General features: G+C 48.1%; 3 protein-coding genes across 4 annotated transcripts in view; 1 reads left to right on the top strand and 2 right to left on the bottom strand.

The window, feature by feature from the left end:
• The window catches only part of TEX14 (testis expressed 14, intercellular bridge forming factor), a 32,293-nt gene extending 25,447 nt beyond the window's left edge, over nt 1-6,846 (top strand). Inside the window, exons 26-31 of the mRNA XM_040617987.1 lie at nt 1,307-1,384; nt 2,796-2,913; nt 3,112-3,207; nt 4,182-4,279; nt 5,572-5,635; nt 5,818-6,846. Of these exons, the coding sequence (XP_040473921.1) occupies nt 1,307-1,384; nt 2,796-2,913; nt 3,112-3,207; nt 4,182-4,279; nt 5,572-5,635; nt 5,818-5,821 (458 nt within the window). The 3' untranslated portion in view covers nt 5,822-6,846. The remainder of the gene's footprint in view (nt 1-1,306; nt 1,385-2,795; nt 2,914-3,111; nt 3,208-4,181; nt 4,280-5,571; nt 5,636-5,817) is intronic.
• Nucleotides 6,847-9,907: 3,061 nt separating this feature from the next.
• LOC121084722 lies at nt 9,908-15,219 on the bottom strand. The gene is given in 5 exon segments (XM_040586611.1): nt 9,908-10,027; nt 10,484-10,559; nt 10,561-11,089; nt 14,531-14,583; nt 15,095-15,219. Coding segments are annotated over 5 exon segments (903 nt in total).
• Nucleotides 13,702-20,665, bottom strand: part of DOC2B (double C2 domain beta) — a 39,648-nt gene continuing 32,684 nt past the window's right edge. For both annotated transcript variants that reach the window (XM_040617941.1, XM_040617950.1), the window contains 5 exons: nt 19,573-19,699; nt 19,230-19,387; nt 17,254-17,335; nt 16,923-17,019; nt 13,702-16,295 (listed from right to left, as the gene is read on the bottom strand). In XM_040617941.1, the coding sequence (XP_040473875.1) occupies nt 16,159-16,295; nt 16,923-17,019; nt 17,254-17,335; nt 19,230-19,387; nt 19,573-19,699 (601 nt within the window). In that variant the 3' untranslated portion in view covers nt 13,702-16,158. The remainder of the gene's footprint in view (nt 16,296-16,922; nt 17,020-17,253; nt 17,336-19,229; nt 19,388-19,572; nt 19,700-20,665) is intronic.

Genomic DNA, 20,665 nt, shown 5'->3' with positions numbered 1-20,665 from the left:
ACTGGTTGTAGTGGGTTGACCCTAAGGCTTGTGTGTTGAGATAAGGACAGGGAGGTCACTCAGCAATTACCATCACAGGCAAAATAGGCTCGACTTGGGGAAAATTATTTTAAATTATTATCATCAGAAAAAAAACACCTTCCCCCCACCCCTCCCTTCATCCTGGGATTGACTTAATCTGATTTCTCTGTGTCCTCCCCTCAAGCAGTGCAGGGGAACAGGGAATGGGGGTTATGGTCAGTTTACCTCACATTGTTTCTGCCGCTCTTTCCACCTCACACTCTTCCCCTGCTCCAGCGTGGGGTCCCTCCCATGGGATACACTTCTCCATCAACTTCTTCATCATGAGTCCTTCCCATGGCCTGCAGTTCTTCACACACTGCTCCAGTGTGGAGTTCCTCCCACAGGGTGCAGTCCTTCAGGAATGGACTGCTCCAGCGTGAGTCCCCCCATGGGGTCACAAGTCCTGCCAGCAAAGCTGCTTCAGTGCAGGCTTCCCATGGGGCCACAGCCTCCTTGGGGCATCCCCCTGCTCCGGCGTGGCGTCCTCCATGGGCTGCAGGTAGATATCTGCTCCACTGTAGACCTGCACGGGCTGAGGGGACAGCCTGCCCCACCATGGGCTTCACCACAGGCTGCAGGGGAATCTGCTCAAGCACCTCCTGCCCTCCTTCACTGACCTTGATGTCTACAGAATTGTTGCTTTTGTGTAGTCTTACTTCGCCTTCCTGCTGGTGCAGATTTTTAATTTTTTTTTTTCATTTTTCCTTCTTAATATGCTATCACAGAGGCACTACCCCCATCACTGATCAATATAATCATCTCTGCCTTGGCCAGCATTGGGTCTTGGAGCTGGCTGTTATTAGCTCTATTGGACATGGGGGAAGCTTCTGGCACCTTCTTACAGAAGCCACCCCTATAGCTCCCCTGCTACCAAAACCTTGCCATGCAAACCCACTACACTGGTGTGTGTTACAGAAGAATTTGCTTTGGCTATTTGGCTATAAAGTTCTTAAACTGACACTGGAGATTGGGGTAATTAAATGTGTATAGGTCCTATGCCCTTTTAGAAATGAGGCAGTCAGACACATTCTAATCTTATTTTCTCATTCACTAAGACAAAGACATGGAGACTGGCATCAAGTGAATAAATGATGATCAGAGACAATTTCTAGGATCAATATATGAACTAATTATTTTAAAGTTTTCATCTAGGTTTGGATGGATAAAGTAATATGGTACTTTAGGTTGTATAGCGTCAATTTAGGAGGAGTAGATCAGTAAGGAAATATGTTGTTTTTAACAGAATATTTAAAGCAGCAAGATTCCATCGCTCAAGACTTTGAAGAGAAGGGATTGTATGACTGCGGAGTGCAAGCAAATGGTTGGTTGATAGTAGTCCTAGCATAAATATTATAGATAAAAAACTATAGTTGAATTGCTGCACAGTTACTCTGAATGGTTGTCACTGTACGTTCAGCTGTATCAGTTTTTTTCTTTTTTTGGTTATATGCAGTGTTTTTGCAAATAGTACCCCTTCCACCAGTGTTTGCTGTCTTTCTCTGTGTATTCACTCTCTGAAGTCTATGGGGATCTGGTGTGGAAGGCTCGCAGGTCTGACTATCAGAGTTAGTCTTCTACTATTACGCCACTAATGTATGCTGTGTTAAAACACAAGTGACAAGCCCCACAAAGGTATGAGTGGTTGGCAGCTCAGTTAAAAGAGAGCTGAAGTTCCCATTCTGGGAGGGTGGTTCAGTTGAGAAAGTGGCCAGTGCACACTGACTGCTTATGTTTCTTATTCACCATAATGAGATAATGCCTCTGATCTCACAGTGTAAGGAAATAGCATCCACTGGGGTAATCAATATTATATTTCCTGTTCTGTTACAAAGATACCAAAGATAGCACTACTGAATCTTTGTGCTTCTGAAACTGCAAATAGTAATAAGTGGGAATAATTTTTAGATGTACAGCAAGTAATGTCAGAGGAGCAGAAAACCTAAATCTCTATAGGCTCTACATTTTTTTCCAGTGAGTCAGAAAAAAAAAAAGGCGGAACATGAGTTAGTCTGGTAAAAAGCTAAATAGCATAGTCACTTGAGAATGATACTGGCACTTGTTTGTGTTATCCTACAGCTTTGTTAGATCTTTTCCCAAAGGATAGAAGCTACTGGGACTTTATTCATAGGAGTATCTTGTTTTTAGGTGGTAAGGAATGCAGCAGCGTGTATTGCTTGCTGTTCAGTCGCTGTGGTTTTGTTGTATTTGCATAAAGTACAGCTATTTCAGACTCCATTTTTGTGACAGCCTACTGCTTCCTGCTTATCATAGCTTAGCAGAAGGTGGCTGAATATATTCACATGCTGTAGGGAACAGAACTTCGTGAGATAAGTCTTGCGGGGGGGATATCATTGGATTTTGCTAAGTAGGGTAACAAAGCTAACGTCCACAGGCTTTCTTTTGATTTTTGTCCCGTATCTAGGATTGTAAGGGGAAAGATTAAAGATTAACTTCCACATGCATTTTTCATTTTAGTATGAAGCAAAATGTTCAGTCCTTTGAATCTAAAAATGTGTTACAGTAAAATATTTATCTAGGTCTTGCCTCTGGCCACCTTTGACTGTCGATAATGTGAGTTTGCTTAACTGGTAGAAAATCAGATGGCTAAGGAAAGTAATTGAAAAGTGGACAACTGGAAGTTTCCCAAGTGCAGTAAATAATAATACATTTTAATTTCTTTATTATCTTCCTTCATACCTTTGATATTAAAATATTTCTGTTTATGTGAATAGTTCCCGAGCGAATTAAAATAGAAGACAAGGAGTCAAAAACAGAATCTGAGAGAAGTGCGAAGAGAAATCATAGTTTATGGACTAAGGAGTCATTTAATCTAGCAGAGGAAACAGAAAGGTATGGAGAAAGGACGATAAGGCATGTTTGGCTTTGGGTTGCAAAGATTTAGACTAAGGTTTTTCAGTATATTTTAATAAGATTCAGTGCTTGCAGTAAGCCAGCTTTTTTTAAGAACGCAGATAATGATGACTGTTTTCTTTTAAAGTGTGTGGTATTAAACTTGCCAGCATCCATTTTAAATCTTTTATTCAACAGGGTTCACTCTACCCTTGATGATATTTTAGAAAGAATGCTCTGTGCAAGTCCTGGAGATGAGGAGATCCAAGAACCACCTCAGGGACACGCACTTGGGTTAGCTGATATTGATACTTTGTTCATAAGTTTATTTGTTCATGTTCTGTGTACAGATCTATGCAGGACTTTTCAGAAAATGGGCTGTCACTCCTCAGAGTAGTGTGTCAGGGAACTTGCCTGGATTCATAAATCTGCACTCTCCATACTAAATTGAAAGGGAAAAGAATGTTTTGTTAATATAATTTCCTGTAGGTGGAAAGCAAATACTTCAGTAGGCTTGGAAGGCAGTGTATAGTTTTCACAAAAATCAGAGATAAATTGACAGAATGGTGGATTTTTTGAGATAGAGAAGAATGTATGTTAAGAGAACAGAATCATGAAAGCTCTTCAGAAGAGACTTTGAAGTTTGGGAGGAGGGTTATACTGTCATGGCAATGTAAGAGGAAATGAAGACGATGGCAGAAGTCATATATACATCACTTTAAAGAAAAGATTCATAGCCCAAATAACTTTTTTTACTTTTAGAACTAAAGATCAGAGCCTAGTAACTCTGAACAACTCCACAGTAAATGCCAGTGAGTAGTCATAACTCATTCTACTAAGGAACAGAAGATGCTCTTGTGTTTGGCATAATAATTTTCTTTTTTTTTCTTTTTTTTTAATTGAACATTGAAGGCAAATGTGATAACCAGGAGGATCTTGCCAACAGGGCAGACTGATTCCTGTAGTATATATACTACCATGTTCATAAATGGCTCGATCCAAAGCCCACATGTTTACTTAATGCTGTTATATAAGGAATTGATGAAGTCTGCATGTGGATGTAAAGCTGAAGCACGTCAATAGTCTTGGAGGGCAAGAGGCAGGGTTTTTTTTGGGGGTTGGGGCGGGCGGATGCCCATTATAGGTCAGGGTAAAGACAAAAAGGAATCTAGTTTCTCCACAGGCTTCTGTTTTAGTGCTCTGTGTTCATCTTGTCTAGAAGAAAATACAAAAAATTGGTATGATACACAAAACTCTTATCATTCAAGGGCTGCAAGCCTGCAAGATCCAGAAGATGTTGGAAGGACGAAGGCAGTAGAGGAATGCGGAGCCAGGGCCAGAGGCAGAGCACCAGAAAGCTGTGCAGGTAGTTCAGAAGGTCCTCTTTGTCTGTAACGTACTGGATGTTGTGCTGGGCAGTATTGTATTTATTATATTGTTAGCACTGAATTTGTCAGGCTTGCGCAAGCTGGGTTTTTTGCTTTGCTTCATTTCCCTCATCTGAGTATTGTTTCTATCCTGTGCTTTTAAAGGAGAGGAAGCTACTCTAGACTTAAGCTCTCCAGAGGCCCTTGAAAATTTTCTAATTTTGCAGGGCAGTTGAGACCAGCAACATTGTGGACCGTTTGCTGGAGTTGTAGAGTGTCTCTTATAATGAGAGTGTGGTTTCCTCTACTGACTCGAAAGCACTGAAAGCCAGCTGGTAATCCTGTGTCTGTCCAGTTCCTTGCTCAGCTGCTCTGTCTTAGGCACCTAAATGCTTCACACTGTAAGGACTTCGGTTGCCTTCAGTATGGATTGGTATCTACCTGTGATGTGCATGCTAATGCCATTAAATCCCTTAAACATCTGTTTCCGTCTCATCTCCCCTGGTGTTCTTTTAATAGAAACTATAAGTAAGGAAGAAAACACAAGATAAAAGTGTTTCCTCTGTTCTCTAAGTCCAGATCTCCCTTAGGAACTGTCAAAGCTGACTGCTATTCTACAGCTAAAGTAAAAGGTTTCAATTTCCAACATTTCTCAATTAAAGATGTTTCTTGTTACAGGGAGAGGATTGACATACCTGCATGAAGTGAATGTGCATTTAGTGCTATGTAAAAGAATAGGAGAGAACCAGAGTTTTGTCTGGAAAGAAAAAGGCAGTAGCCTTTCATTTTCAGAGAGAACTTCTGATTTTTCAGTGTGTAGCACAAGATGATGTAAAGGAGGCTGATCTTCAGTGTTGTGGGCATTTAACATTTCTGCAGCAGCTCTATAACACAGGTTTTGCTTCCCAGTTAGGCACCTGAAGTTTGAAATGTCCTACATCACTAGTAACTTTTGGAAGTGTTGATGATAGTTTTTAAATGCGGAGATCTGGTGGTAACATCATTTAGCAGATATGACCCTATTTCTGTCAGACTTGTAGAACTGAGCTGGTAGGGATTGGGCTTCAGGTTTTGAAAACAGTAACTTCTGATCTGAAAGAGGGTCCTGTGTAACGCACCCAATACAGCAGAGCTGATGCTGGTTTCTGATTACAAGTGCGTATTAACGGATCTGGCAAAGAGATCTGTCATGCTTGATTCAGCATGCTGCCATGTGCTAACAAAACTAGAGCTTTCTCTTTGAAGTGTTGTGTGGCTTCTTGGTGCTGAGCTGAAATGACATGTTTTTTAGACATGCATCCTGAAGATCAGAAGTTCCACTCACAGGAAGAGCAGTCTTCATCTTTGCCATTCAGGTGAGCCTCTCTGTGAATTAAATTTGGCTTTGGTAGAAATTTGTGTATTCTCTGGCTGTATGAGATACAGTCTTGTTTTCCATGCTGACAAGGCAAAAGGAAATCCCATTCCCTTCAACTCGGAGTTTGATGTAAGAAAACAACTGGGTAACTGGGGTGGTTTTTTTTTCCCCTCCCTACAGGTAATTGATCAGAGCTCTCCTACATGATTAAAATGGATAGTAAGTTCTAATATATCACCTGCTTACTGCTGCTTATACAGTATACAGCCTGTGAATTGCAACCCTTTTTGGCCACACAATTGTAAAGCTCTGACTTCCTGTAACTGCAGCAGCAAGTACAGAAGGAAAACTAACGCTCGACTTTGTAATACAGTTTGTACTAGTTTTACACCATTGTTGCATGTAAAAGCAGTATCAATAATACCACAGAACTCAACTGTTTTGTGAACATAAGATCCTTATGAAGCTGGCTGCTTGGTGGGGTTTTTTTCCGTGCATGCACACTTTCATAAGCAAAAGAATTTCTTGCTCTGTTGCATTATGCAGTTTTTAATGTTACAGACACAATGATGGTAGTTCTGTGGAATGCTGTTACTATTCAGGCACTTAAATTTTTCCATGCTGGAGTGTGAAGCACTGTTAAAGCCCATGGTAGTGTATGTTTTTCCTTGCTTATTATATTTAACAAGGTAATTTCTTGTTTTCTCTTTTCTTAGTGCTTTTGTGATCTAGCGTTAAACTGATTTGACTGATTAAGGGGATTAATTGCTGTGTAAAAAGCTAATGAGAAAAAGGCAGTGTTCTCCAGAGACTGCAAGTGCAGCAATACGTTCCCTGTCAGCATTAGACAAGAATATGAGAAAATCTGGTTAGTATTGCAAAGGTAACTGTTGTTTAATTAAACCATACTTTTGGTAGGCCTCATCCAAAAAAAAAAAAAAGCGCCCCTGGATATAATTGAGCTTTGGATGAGGATTTTGATGGGCACAGCAACTTCATATTTATCTTTTCTTGTGATAAATACTGTTCAGGTGCAAGAGGTATGAAGATTGTCCTTGTCCCTTTTTAACAGACACTGGGATTTTAGCTGCCTGTGTACACCTGGGTGTGCTGGTTGCTTTTTCGTTCCTGTTCTCATAGGGAAATGGTGCCTATCTGTAACTGTCAGTTAATTTGGTTTAACAATACTAATAAAAGTTTCCAAGGTTATTGTGCTGCCATGTGGTTCTTTTTCTGGTTTTGGATGTTCTTTTTTTGGGTTCTTTTCTGGGTTTTGTTTCTGTTTTTTTTTTTACTTGTTTTATGAACTGTGTTTCCCCTCATCAGACCATATATGCAACTAGATACCTATAGAGCTACTCCAGGGAAGATGCTGCAAACTGGCAGACTCAGGGGAGCTTTTTTCAGAAGAGAGCAAGAAAAAGTAAGTCTCACATGTTTAGTCGTGTTGTGGTAGTGATAGAGCTAGAGCAGAAGAGCCAGCAGCAAGGAGGCTGCCATTTGAATTCTGCAACTCAGGCTGACAGCAGTGCCAGCGCAGGGGAAACAGGGCTCACTTTTGAGCATGACATGGTTCTGTCCAGGCAAAAGTTTAATATTTACTAACCCGGGCTCGTATCAACTTGCAGTTGCCCGGTTTTCTCTGTGTTCTGTATCCTGGCTTCAGGCAGAAGAACTTTATATTCTTGATACAAACTGCTTTGTTTGTAGATCCTACTTCTCATTGGCTGGGAGCTGTGCAAAGCCTTGGGTTCTGCTGCAGCCTGTTGCAAGGCAGAAAGGGTAATGACAAATGCATGCAAAAGTGAAATTGTGTGATTCTGTCCTTAGTGGCTTGCAACCCATAACTGACAAGTAGCCGAGGGTCATTCCCTCTCACTTTGGGCAATGTTTTCTTAGGTTTCATAGATTTGTTCAATTAAATGAAAAGTAATTATAACTTGTAGGGCTGCAGCAGTGTGGTGGAGTGGAGCAAGCACGCGTGCATTTTTACAAGCACATAATTATGTATCACTTTGGTTTGTAACATGTGAAATCTCCTTAGCTTCTTGGATTTATTTTTCTATTTTATCTGTCAAACCAAATGGTGAGCAGACTGTGAACCATTTCCATATCTTTTTTTTTAATCTTAATGTGGAGAATTTTTATTTCTGTTGGTAGAGGGCCTTTCAAGTAGTCCCATAGCCTGTCTGCTTTCCTTATCAAGGCCAGAACGCAGCAGTTGGAGATTTCAGTTTTTCAGCTGCTTGTACTTTTCCAGATTTAAGTTTAGCATGAATGTAAATCATCCTAATAACATAAAGCACGGACACAAAAGCTGTAATTAACAGGAACAATTAAACAAGAACCAGCAAAAGACAGCAGAGATCAGAGAGAGCCCATCTAATGCTGCTTTTCAGCTTCCCAGAGAATGAAAGGCCAATTAATTAAATTAAAGCGGTGATACTGAGCTGTTCTAATTCCTCCCTGAGCTGCCAGCATGTAGGAAAGCAAGCGGAGAGAGGGAGGTCGAGACACGGGGCCAAGGATGGGCGTCCTGTCCTCCTGCACCAGGGAGGCAGCACTGCCTGTTCCTACTGGATTTCCCCGCAGGACCCTGCGGCAGGTTTGAGTGAAGACAAGCAAAAAGAGCAACCGTTAATTGTCTCAGCAGCCATGTTTCAGCTCCCTTTTATCTGTCATCATACTGGTCTTGGTTTAGGGATTTTTGTTTTGTTCTTGTTTTGGAGCAGAGAATCTCGGAGAGAAAAAAAAAGCCCTCGGTTTCCCAAACCTCATCACAGCCTGTGCTGCTCCGATGGCCGTTCTGACTGTGTGCTACTGGGTGGCGGGCTGCATGCTGGTGAGGCAATTTACTGAGGTGAGGAACAACTTTTAGCATTGCTTCCCGCTAAGTCCTTCACAGGTTTCCTGCAACAGCACAAACTGTGGAAGATGGTGGGAGGATGAGAGGAGTGAGGCATGTTTGGGGATTGTCCGTGTGGATGTTGTGCCATAGAAACAAAACTGTGGAGGGAAGAGTGAACCTTTAAATCTTGTGACTGTGGATCAAGTCTCACTTTGAAAGCAATGTAAGTGTTCGGAATCAAAACCTGAAAGACATCTGCGAAGGCAGACAAGCTGCTGGTAGCATTTTAGAGGAATTTGATAAAAACAGTCTCAGGGAATTGCTGTCGTAGTGGTGTCTGAACCTTGCACTTAGAAGCCCTATCCATAGGCTCCTAAATCACATAAGCTGCGTCGCAGCCCAGAAGTGTAATTGCAGCTGGTGTAGACAAACGTTGTGTTTTGAGATTCAAGATCTGGTGTGTAGCTGTGGAGTCTCATGGAGGTTTTTTGATCTTTCCCACCCACGCCACCCCACCCCCAGCCCCCCACAACAGGCTTTGGTGTCTTTTGCTTTCTGTTAATGTCTTGGCTGTTGGGGCAGCAGTGGTTCTGCTGTGCCTTGTCCTCAGGGCCTGTTACAACCTGTGTTTCACCCTTGCTGGGAAATAATGGATTTAAGACCTTTCCTTATTGCCTGAAATATATATGAAAAAAATAAAATTTTCTTTCTTTGAACTGCATTTTTCCTTGCTATCTGTTATGATGTCATCTGTGGCACTTGGCCATGAGAGGAATGCCAGCTGTAGTAGCAGGAGGTGAAGTGTTTTCTGTCCAACCCTCTATCAAGCTGGTAAAACAGATGCATGTGAACTTGTCAATGTTTATTTATTAATGCACTTAAACATACCTGCTGGATTTTAACCACTTTCACAGTGTGACCCAAACTTCATGGTGAGGGCAGGCAATGCAAGTAGGACTTGGTTTATCTGGGGCTGGCGGCCGGGCGTGCGGCTCTGTCCTACAGACCCTTTGGAGGTGGCATCACAGCTGGCCTGTGTTGATCATGGGGCTGAACAGCAACTTGGGATGTTTTGCATTGAGGAAAAATGGAGGGAGGGTGTCGGTGTATGTGTGGTGGTGGTGGTCTTTAAAAGACATCTGATTCCCTGAGGTGAGGGGCTGGAAGGAGGGGTGTTTCCTTAGGAGAGCAAAATAAAAGGTTTGCAGTTCATCCCATGACAGGGGTGGCTCCTCTTGCACGAGGAGATAACGCTGTGTCTTTCTGGGGACTGTGTGAGAGCTGTTGGGGACCCCTCTAAGTACCACCCATCTCCTGGGTGTGGGGAGCAGCTACAGCACCGCCCTTCCCTGTGCCCATGCTGAGCGAGGCTGGGCGTGACAGGCAGAGCCTGAAGCTGCAGTTAGGGTGAGATGGTGTCACCTAATTCCACAGCCCATCTGCAGCAATGCGGAGGTGGGGGCTGGGGGCAGCCGGGGTGGTTTTTCCTGGCCCCCAGGGCTGGTAACCGCAGCCCACCATTTTCAGCAGGCAGCTCTGAAACTGGCAGGGAAGGGGCAGGTTACGCGTTGTGGCAGAAAGCTGGTGTCCACCTTGAGACCTGGAGGCAGAGGCTGAGGGGTGGACACTGACGTATTTTGGGTGAGGTCTCTAATCAATTCCCAGCCTAACTCTTTGCAGACTCTGGCAGTTTATGGACAACAGAAGATTCATTCTGTCTGCTTTGTGTGTTGAACAAGCAGTTTGTGATCTAAAATTAAGTTGCCTGATCCCATAAAATCATGGAAGCGGAAAATGAGCTCTTGTTCAGGCTCAGAGGCTGCTCCGTCCCTTTCCATTTCATTCCCCAAAACCTTGATGCTTATACAGCAACTCTGGGATCGAGCCTGCACCTACGCTTCCAGGTAGGATAGATGGTTCCTCATTTTGTGAGACCATTAAGTTGTTTTCCAGAAGCCCCAGTGAAGCTGTGATTTTGTTAGCTAATGGCTTTCTCGCCTGTTTGTTCATGAAGGTGTAGATGATTGGATTGTAAACTGTGGCCGTCTTGGAGGAGGAGGGCAGGGATGCGAGCTGGCTGGCTGGCGATGTCTTTGTTGCTGGCCACCACCAGGGCAAAGGCAGTGTAGGGCAGCCAGCAGATGAGAAAGGCCATCACCATCGTGATCATCATGCATGTCACTTCCCTCTGCATCTGCTGTGTTGTGTCCGATTCCTGCAGCTGCACCGCAGCTTGTGGGGAGTTTTGAAGAGAACGAGAGACGCCTGTTAACTTCCAGCAGCATTTCCATCCCTCAGGTGCCCTGACATCAGGAGAAGCTGACAGAGCTGCCACAGTGTCACCAGCAGGTCGGCCACAGCCAGGTTCACCAGGATGTAGTTCAGGGGGGCCCAGAGCTTCCTGTGCCTGGTGGAAACCGCGATGACCAAGCTGTTCATCACCCACGCGGAGCCCGGGCAGTGTCCAGCAGCACGGCAACAGACAGGTGCGTGTCCCATGGGGCCTGGGGGGGTCCCGTGGTTTGGGGGCCCCTGCGAGCTGCTGGAGGAGTACGTCTGTCGTCTCTGGGAGCAGCAGCGCCCGTGCAGCTGGCGCAGGTGACCCTCGGCAGAAGCACAAAGCAGGAGGGCCCGGCGCATCCCCGGGAGCGTGGCATTAAAATACCTTCAGCTCTTTTGTTAATTTGGAGGGTTTGTTCTGCTGCCCCCCCCTCCCCCCCCCTTTTATAATCAGCTGTTTATTCCGGTGGGGATAAAGAGTGACTTAAAAAAACATCTGATGACTGAACAGAGCCTCATTTAATTGAGTAAATAGGGGTTTTCTTCTTTTTTTTTTTTTTCTTTTTTTTTTTTTTTTCCTTTTCCCTGCTCTCTTTTCCTCACCATGGCCAAAAGCCATGTGCTGGCCACAGCCTCCTTCAGTTATAAATATACATGGTAAACGTGTTAAATATCTTAATATAGTAATCCACGTATTTTAATAATAAATAAAGGATGTAAAATATTTAGAATATTATATAAAATAATGTGTCTATATGCACATTCATACATGAGTGTATGTGGAGAGAATGTGAGAGAGCAGGCTACGTACAGCTGTCTATACAATATATACTACATACGTAATGTGTCATATATACTTAGATAATCTATTAAATAAAAATGTTATATCCATACATATTTGCATATTAAATTATACAAAAGTAATACATATAAACATAAAGTATATATAATATTTTATTTTTATTAGGTACTAGGTATTGCATACTATGTGTGTATACATGCTTATATGTGTGTGTTTGCCTTTTAAATATAGCTACCTCTATCTGGATCTATATAATCCATTCACACACACATAGCATTAGATATAGACATCATATATTTTATATAGTGTCTATATAGAATATAAATATTATATGCATACATATTATATAAAGGTTTTAAAAATTATGCTTGTGTGTAAATATAACATCTATTGTAATATTATAGTAAAAGTGAACGTGTAGCTAGACATACATTTATGTGTGTGTTTGTAGAGTAATGTATATGCACACAGTATAAAATACAGTCTATATCTAACATACTAAATTATATATTAAAATCATATAGTTATAAACTTTTTTAAAAGCATACCTAAAATTATATAAAACGTTTATAAAATAATTGTATATAATATGCTGTAGAAAGTGCATTTATATACTTATACCCACATATGTATGTGTTTATATAGCCATCTGTGTATTTAGGCAGACAGAGGCACAGATACAGCTCTCGGTCACTACACACAGACACCCCCGTGCTGTGCCTGCCGTGGGGGGCTGCACGGGGCTCGGGTCCCTTGAGCTGGTGAAAGGGGGCAGATGGATTAATGCTGTGTGGTGCTGGGCCCTGCCTGGGCACCCCCAGGGCCGATGCAGAGCATGGGCACTGTGGGAGCAGCTGAGGGACAGGGGGGTTCAGCCTGGAGGAAGGAGCTCAGGGGGGCCTTACTGCTCTCTGCAGCTGCCTGACGGGGGGCTGTGGGCAGGGGGGTGCCTATCTCTTCTCCCAGGGGGCAAGCGACAGGACAAGAGGAAACAGCCTCAGGTTGCACCGGGGGAGGTTTGGGGAAACATTTCTTCACTGACGGGGGGGCCAAGCACAGGCACAGGGGACACGGTGGGGTCACCATCCTGGGAGGTGTTTAAAAGCTGTGTGGATGTGGCGCTTGGGGACGTGGTGCAGTGGTGGGCTTGGCAGTGCTCAGTGCTGGGTTAGCGCCTGGACTCTGGGCTTTGCCCACTTAAAACGATTCTGTGACTCTGCAGGGCCCCGCCTCACCACACAACAGGACTGCTGGCCCTTGGTGCTGCCGCCCCCTGCCCTGACCCCCTGTCCTGACACACTCTGCATCTCTCCAAGGATGCTCTCCTGGCTCTGGCTGCTGTCCCCACTGCTGCTCCTGCACCTTGTCAGTGAGTATAAAGTTTAGAGAGGTGCCAAGCCTATATATGCACCTATATGCTTGTGTATACATATATATAATGTGTATGTAGCAGGATACATATTTGTATCACTGCAGGGAGATATATATGTAAAGTGTGTGTATGTATGTGGGACACTCGGTCTCGGCCATACTTGTGGCTATTTGGGCCGAGTGGCAAGAAAGCGCCGTGTCTGACTGCGCCACGGTCACATGCCGCCATAGCCAGGAGCAGCTGGTGTCACACGTGCAGGGACCATCAGCAAGTTTTTATTTCCACTGCAGCAGCCCAGGCTGAGGAGCCATGAGGACGAAGGGCAAGGTGAGCGCAGAGAGCAAACACCAGCAGGGCTTCCCACGGGAAACGGCAGCTTCCAAGCAGGGAATTGCCTTCGGCACTGGTAAGCAGCCTGGCTGCTCACAGCCTGAATATTAACCTCTGAAAATATATAGTCAATCAATCAAAAAACTGCAGTAGGGAAAAGATACATTAATTGTGGCAGCTGGAGCAGCCAGGGGGCAGGTGCCACCTCGGCTCCCTGGTGGCACAGGGAGGTGTCTCTGCCCCTGCGCCCTGGGGAGGACAGTCACAGTGTCCGAGATGGCAGAAGGTCTGTGCAGAGACTGCCCCTGCCCAGCCCCGTACGGGGCACTGCGGCGCCCTGCTGCTAATGCTACTGAACAGCACCTTGCGTGATGCAAAGTTAATGGAAACTTAGGAAAAACCAGAGGGTATTTTTTGTTTTTTTAATCTCCCTCCCTGCCTCCACCTCTGGTGTGCATGCAGTCTCTGTGCATCCTCACAGCACCCTACCCAGACAGAGCAGGACCCCTGGTGAAGGCAGGTGATGTGCAGCCAACACAGTGACAGTGCTGTTTTGGGTGGGTTTTTTGTTGCAGCAGCAGCAAGAGTTGTGACAGTGAAGAATAAAGCCGAGCAGCACCCAGTGCTCTGGTTTAAAACTGTCTCCCATTCCTGAGTCCTCGCTGGTCCCCAGCTCTTCATCTGGCATCTCTGGGTCACTTGGGATCACTTGGTCAACCTGAGAAGTGCTGTGCCACACTGAGCTCACGCACCGTGGCACCAATGCAGGGAGATTCAAAAGCCGCACTGCTGGCACTGACAGGGGGGTTGCTTTTTTTTTTTTCCTTTTTATTTTGGGTTCTCATTATAAATATTAACAAATCTGACAAAAAGTACACAGATAATACTGAAATACAAAAGTCTTTTAGGATGCAGGTAAGGACAGTTTCTGCAGCCTTCACATGGTAGCAAAACATCGGTATCAAACATTTCACGAGGCCTGGCATGACAACCACCACTCTGCATGCAGCTGGGACGGATGGACCGTCCATTTAGAAAAGGACCAGGATACAAAGTGATGAAACCCACACACGCACATCGTGTCCTACTCCACCTTGAGCATAAACCAGCTCCGGAGCACGATGTGCTGAAACAAATGATGGATTGAAAGTAACTTTGCAGGGAAAGGGAGGCACAGCTGACCTGGCGCGCCCGTAGCTCTCCAGGAAGCTCAGACCCAAACCAGGTGTTAAGGTGCTGGACCAGTGACAGACAGAATTACCAGGAACATCCCACTTGACACGCTGCCGGCATTCAAATAAACCCCATGCATATCTGTAGAATGCATTACAAATATTAAATTATTAAAAAAGCCCCTATGAACATCGGGTTTTACCCCCCATATCAAACAAGGTATGACACGATCATCACTTTGAAAAGTAAACAGGTTTCCAGAGATCGGATTGCTTTCCAAAAAAAAGAAGTTGGCAACACTCACGCACACACACACACACAGCTGCAGGGCTGAGAAGCTGTAGGTAATTGAGGCCGATGGGGAAAGAGCAGCTCTTCCTAAGAAATCACGGCTTAAAGGCTTCAAAAATTTCTGGCAAATTGCAGCATTTTGTGGAAGGTTTTAGCTCATCCCACCGGGCACCGGGGTCTTGTGCAAACACGACTTTGTTCACACAAGCATCAGCGCCCAGGAGGATGAGGATGCAGAGCCTGGCCACGGTGGGTCACAGAGGACGAGAGCTGGGATTATTACTATAACGTTATTATATTACTACTCTGCTGTACACAGAAATTTGATTCGGATGCCGTTTGAATCAGAAAATGGACCAACCTGACGGCTGTGCCAGAGCTGAGCATCTCTGCAAGTATGGCACCGGCCGGGCCCCGCAGCTCAGCTTGCTGCACACCACCAGCTTGCAGCATAAAGTGCCTCAGCTGAGCCTTAGGTGATGGCATGGATTGGAAAAAGGACGAGTAAGGGAAAAATGATAAAAAAATTCAGCCTGAAAGCTGGCTTTGCTGGAAAAAAAAAGAGCTGTGCAGAAGCCTGGCTGCGTGGCTCTGGGCGGGAAGGCTCGGCTCAGCAGGAGAGCGGTTACTGCGAGGGCAGCAGGAGGCTTTGGTGCCGGTCCCGGGAAGCAGGAACTGCCGGCAGCTCTGCTGAGCTTCTTATTTTGCCCCACACTTCTGCAACTGTGAAGCCGGCCGAGCCCAGGGAGTGTGAGAGTGAAGCCGTGGTCTGCACGGCGCTTGCAGCTGGCTGCCTGATTTCACAGGGGTTACTGGAGAGGATGAGTACGTTTCTGGAAGAAAAGCAAACAGTCTTTGTAGGTTATCGTCAGGGGACACAACCATTCCAACTGGGGAGCTTTAAATGCATAAAAGACTGTTTAGGCCCAAACCACAGAGACTGACAAACCACCAGAAATATGGCACAGTTGCCTTTAGAAAATCGTTCCAGGTTTTAGTGACGCCTTTTGCTCACATTAGATACACGAACAGAGACTGACGCATTCATTTTTGCCACTGAATTGCAAGGCAGCGAGAAGGTAATTCAGTACAGCAAAGAGTTAGGAGAGGAGTCGGAACGGCAGTGCATGCAGGTGTGTGGCGGCTGTGTCGTGCATGCACGTGAGTGAGTGTGTGTGAGAGTGTCGGGGTGCGAGGAGCCATTCTGGAAAAGCCTTTAGGGGACGGGATCTGCTGCGCACAGCAAACCCCCGCTGCCTCGTTCCCTGGGAAGGTTTCCCTGCAGCCAGGCTGTGGCGTGGGGTGTCCCACTCTCCCAGCTGCCCCGGTACCGCGATCCCCTGTAGCCAAAGCCGTAAACGAGAGAAGTCCAAAGGCTGTGGCCGGCAGAGCTGTGCCCCCCCTGGGGAGCGGCCCCCGTGGCGCTCAGTCGCTGAGGACAGCCCCCGGCAGCTCGTTCGTTAGCGTGTGCCAGCGCTCAATTTTCTTGTCCTTGTTTTTCAGGCAGTCAAACCAGTGCTTCAGCCGCTCGCCTTTGGCATTAATTCCCAACACGACTCCACCTTGGGAGAGAGAGGGAGAGGTGGGGGTGAACATCATCCTGCTGAGGGGGCTGGGGGATGCTGGGTGGAGCCAGGTCATGCAGCCGCTGTCACAGCATTAGGGCTGCGACCTGATGTGACACACGGGCGATGGCAGCCCGGCCTTCCCTGTCTCTCAGGCAGTGGGCTGGAACGTGCCCGGGCTGCTCGTTCGTGTGCCGAGGGCTCACTGCAATTGCAGTGGCTGTCAGAGATACCGGTCACTTGTTAGCAGTAAATCACAGTGACCAGTAACTAAATCACAACAGGTCTAAAGATCCAACAGAGAGGAATGACACCTCCCTGTTAGACCAAGTTTATTCAGAATAAAAGATCTGAAACCAGAAGGGAGAGCGAGATGCAGCTTCTCTCTGCTTGGGTGCTCCCCTGGGGGAAGGCTGAAGTGAGGAGCAGTGCGGGAGGGGCGGCTCAGGTACAGGAGAGGGATAAAAGCGGAACAAAAATCCAGCAAGAACGAACATTGGGATGGAAAGCAAACCGGGAGGCTGCAGAAGTGCAGAGGAGCAGCAGATGCAAAAAGAGGCACAGAAGGTGAAGATGAAAACCAAAGAGGCCAAGGAGACCACCTGGAGGGTCCCACTCACTCACCTATGAAATCGTTTGATTTCCCGATATCGTAGTCCCACACTGTGACTTCCAAGGTCTTTTTTGCCAGGTCACCGTGCTTTATCTCATAGCAAAATTCCTGTTGGGGAGCAGAGACGGAGTTAGGACGAACCCGTGCTGGGGTCCAGCAGGGGCTGGGACCCCCTAGAGAGGGCTGAGGTTGGCCATCCTCCTCGGGCTGTCGCCCTTCGCCACCCGTGGGGAACTCGGCCCCCTCTCTCCCCTGGTAACTGAGGTTGGAGCACTTTCTTGCCTTTTAAGTCCAGGGACTGAGAAATGCCCTAGGCAAGAGCCACAACCACCACCAACCCACCTCGTTGAACTCGGGGTTCAGTGTCTTCTTCTTCACTGCCGTCTTATGCTTTGATTTCTTGTCCTCATCTGGTTTCAAGTAACTGCAATGAAACCGATGCAGCACGGTCACGCACAGGCCCCGCTCCCAGGCAGAGGCAGGGTGAAGTGGGTGGCTGAGCCCCCCCGAACCTGCAGCTCCCTCCTCCCCTCCCCGGCCGAGGAAGCCCGATTTCCTCCACAACCCAGCTGCCATCAGAGCACCGATGATCCCAGCTCCAGTCCCTAGGGGACACTGGCACCGCACACATGCTCCCAGCTCCCAAAATCAAACCACCTCAGCCCAGACCTGGACCATGCAGCCGGTCTGCTCATCCAGCACCTTGCCAGGAGGCAGAAACCACTTGCGGGTGTGCAGGAGGGAGTAGGAGCAAGTGCAGTGGCTGCAGTTTCGTGCGCCGCTGTTTCCTGCAGATATTTTGCAGGGCCAGAACGCAAACATGATTCAAGTGTCATCAAACGGACAGGGCACCTGAAATCTGGGCCAGGCCACAGTCAATCCATTGTCTGTTCACGTTGGTGCTGCCCCTTAAAACACCAGTTCTGCGTCCTCCTTACACTTCCCAGCTCTTGCTCATAATTAAAAAACCCAGGGCTTATACCCAGCAGCATCACTTGTCCACCTGCTCTGACCCAAGCCCTGCCGACACAATTTACTGCAGGTAGCAACAAGGTGCTAAAGAACAATTAAATAGGAAGGCAAAAGCGATAAACTCCACTGCTGCCTCCCAGGAGCCAGGCGCGGTTTCTCCCAGTAGCTCTGTCTTGGCAAGGATCGTCCCTGCAAGTGCCACAGCCCGGGTCAGCGCACTGGCGATAGGGACACAGGACGTGGGCAGTGACCAGCCCTCCCTCGCCACGGCCTCCACCTGCTGTGCAGAGCGAATTTGAAAAACGCCATCAGACAATGCAGGAGCGGTGGCGATGCCGGGCCCTTGTGCCAGCCCGGCTGTGCATCGGCGACCCAGCACCTCCCTCAGCATCCCTTCACAGCCCCTGGATTACACCAACTTCCCTGAATCCTTGGGTGAGGCTGAGTCGAAGCAGCCCATTACAGTAATTTTAATGGCACTTTTTTTTTTTTTTAAATAAATATTGCTGGTGTTTTTCCAAAGGAAGGCGCTCCCAGTCATTTACATTGGAAAGTGTCAGTGGAACCAGCAAATGCGCCCTCAGCTCTTAACCGGGCCCTGGAGCCACGGGCTGGGACTGAAGTGCTGCTCTAATTACACACACATCGTAATTAGAGCCTCACCACAGCGCTGGGTGGTGGCCCTGGCCGGGAGCTGGGTTGGGAGCCTCTTCGCCCCATTAACCGCCTGTCCCCTGGGGCTGGGAGGGGGAGATGCCTGCACCCCAATGCCACCAGCCAGGAGGCCAGAGCTGACCCTGCAGCTATCCCATCCCGGTGGGGATGGTGCAGGCTTTGACGAGTGAAAAGGCCGGCGGGGTATCGTGGGAAGGAAAGCAGAGGCGCCTGCGGGTGCCGAGTGAGGTCCAGGACCACTGAGCACAGGCACTGTCCTGCTCGGGGGGCACCCATCCCTGTACTGCCGGCGGGGACCCCCCACCTGCCAGGCTGGGGCCGTGCCATCAGCAAAACCCGGCCACACCTGTCTGCTTCGGGCCACCAGCGCTGTCCCCAGGGCTGCGTCCCCACTGCAGTGCTGAGCCTGGCGGTGGGGCACCGCGGCTGCCCCAGCGCGGGGCGGGCATGGCCACACGCCACCACACAGACCCTCCAGCCGCGTTACTTTGAAGAACAGTAAAATAATCACTGGGGAATAACACGCTCCAGGCAAATGCGAGCTGCTGCCGTGACGCCCTCATTTGCATCTCCTAATGAGCTCAATTAATTTCCACTGCAGGGAGAGGCTTCATTGAGGGCTGGCGGCAGCAGCAGCATCTCAGCCGGCGCGGTCGTAGAGCAGCACTCACGTTTTGACGTAGGGGTCAGAGTAGCCGTTGGCGTCCATGGCAGCCAGGTGGGCGCAGCGGATGATGCCCACCAGCAGCCCCTGCTTCTGCGAGCTGTACTTGAGGGAGATGAGGATCCGGCCGCGCTCCTCCAGCGACTTGTCCTCTGTTTTATCTATCTGGGGGAGGGAACACACCCAGTCCCACAGCCGGACACCTGCCCCCCCCGGCGTGAGGGATGCTGTCCCCACCCCTCATCACATCCGAGGGGTCAAACTGCCCCACGCTCCCACATGCTACAGGGAGACGCTGCTGTATCCACAGGCCCATGGTGGGGGACACTGCTCTGAACCCCCCCACTCACCGGCAGTTGCTTCTCCAGGCAGATGTTGAAGTTTTTGGTCTGGTTGGGTTTCAGTTTCTTCAGCGGGATCCTTGTCTCTCCAATGAATTCGTTGTGGCGGAACTTGTCCTCATCGCAGACCGAGATCCTGCAACAAGCACAGGGTGAGCAGGGCCACCGGGGAGAGAGGAGGCGATGGCACAAGGAAAGCTCTGCCCCACCGCACTGCAGGTCCCCCCAGCAAGGGAATGACTTTGAGGCCACCATTCCCCAGGCCGGTGACCGGGCACCTCCTTCGCAGGCAGCTGCACGGCATTGATCTGCTGCTACGGCCTGGCCAGGGCAGCTCGTGACAGTTAAAGGTGACACCCAGTATCTTGCTCTGCTTCACCTCTGCAGCTGGGAGCCAAGGCTGCTGGGATGGAGGGCAGGGCAGGTCTGGGGGAGCAGAGGGGTGCAGGAGGCGGAGGTCTCCCAGCGCCATCATCTCTCCTGCTCAGACCCCGGCCTGGCCTGGGCTCCTGCACCCCTCGGGATGCCTGTCACCCCGCGGGGATTGGGCTCCCTCAGACGCTCACGAACCCTGAACATCACAACCCTGCAGTGTCGCAGTCACTGTGTCTCGCACACCCCAGCCCAGGCACTGTCAGAGCAGCAACCCAGCCTCAAACATCCTAATGGCTCTTCCATTAAAACATCAACGTCACTGATGACTAAAGCAAAACTGTTCTGAGCTGCCGCCAGCCCAGCTGCATCCTGCCCGGCCAAGGAGGCTCTTCCTAAACCTGCTCTCGGCTTGCGCAGCCGGGAGAGGCACCCAAGGAGCACAGGCACCTTCCTAAGTGTGGCAGCTCTCAGGACCTGGCTGCCCGGTCTGGGACACAGAGGGTGTCCTCCACCTCCCCTCCCACCACGCTGACCAGCCTGGGAGGGACGCGCAGACCCAGCCTGCGAAAGGCATCACACCTTGGCCGAGCAAAGCTCTCCCAGCCCCACTGGGGTCCTGCGCAGGGCCAGGTCCCGGGATGCACCCCATGATGGCAGCCTGTGTCCGAGGCATCGCAAAGGCTGTTTTCTGTCTGAAAGCTATAAATGCCTTTCCTGAGCTGGCAGC

The sequence above is a fragment of the Falco naumanni genome, chromosome 1 (assembly GCF_017639655.2).
Source record: "Falco naumanni isolate bFalNau1 chromosome 1, bFalNau1.pat, whole genome shotgun sequence".
NCBI lineage: Eukaryota > Metazoa > Chordata > Aves > Falconiformes > Falconidae > Falco > Falco naumanni.
The sequence above is the reverse complement of the archived record's forward strand: the minus strand, read 5'-3'. Positions and strand labels throughout refer to the sequence as shown.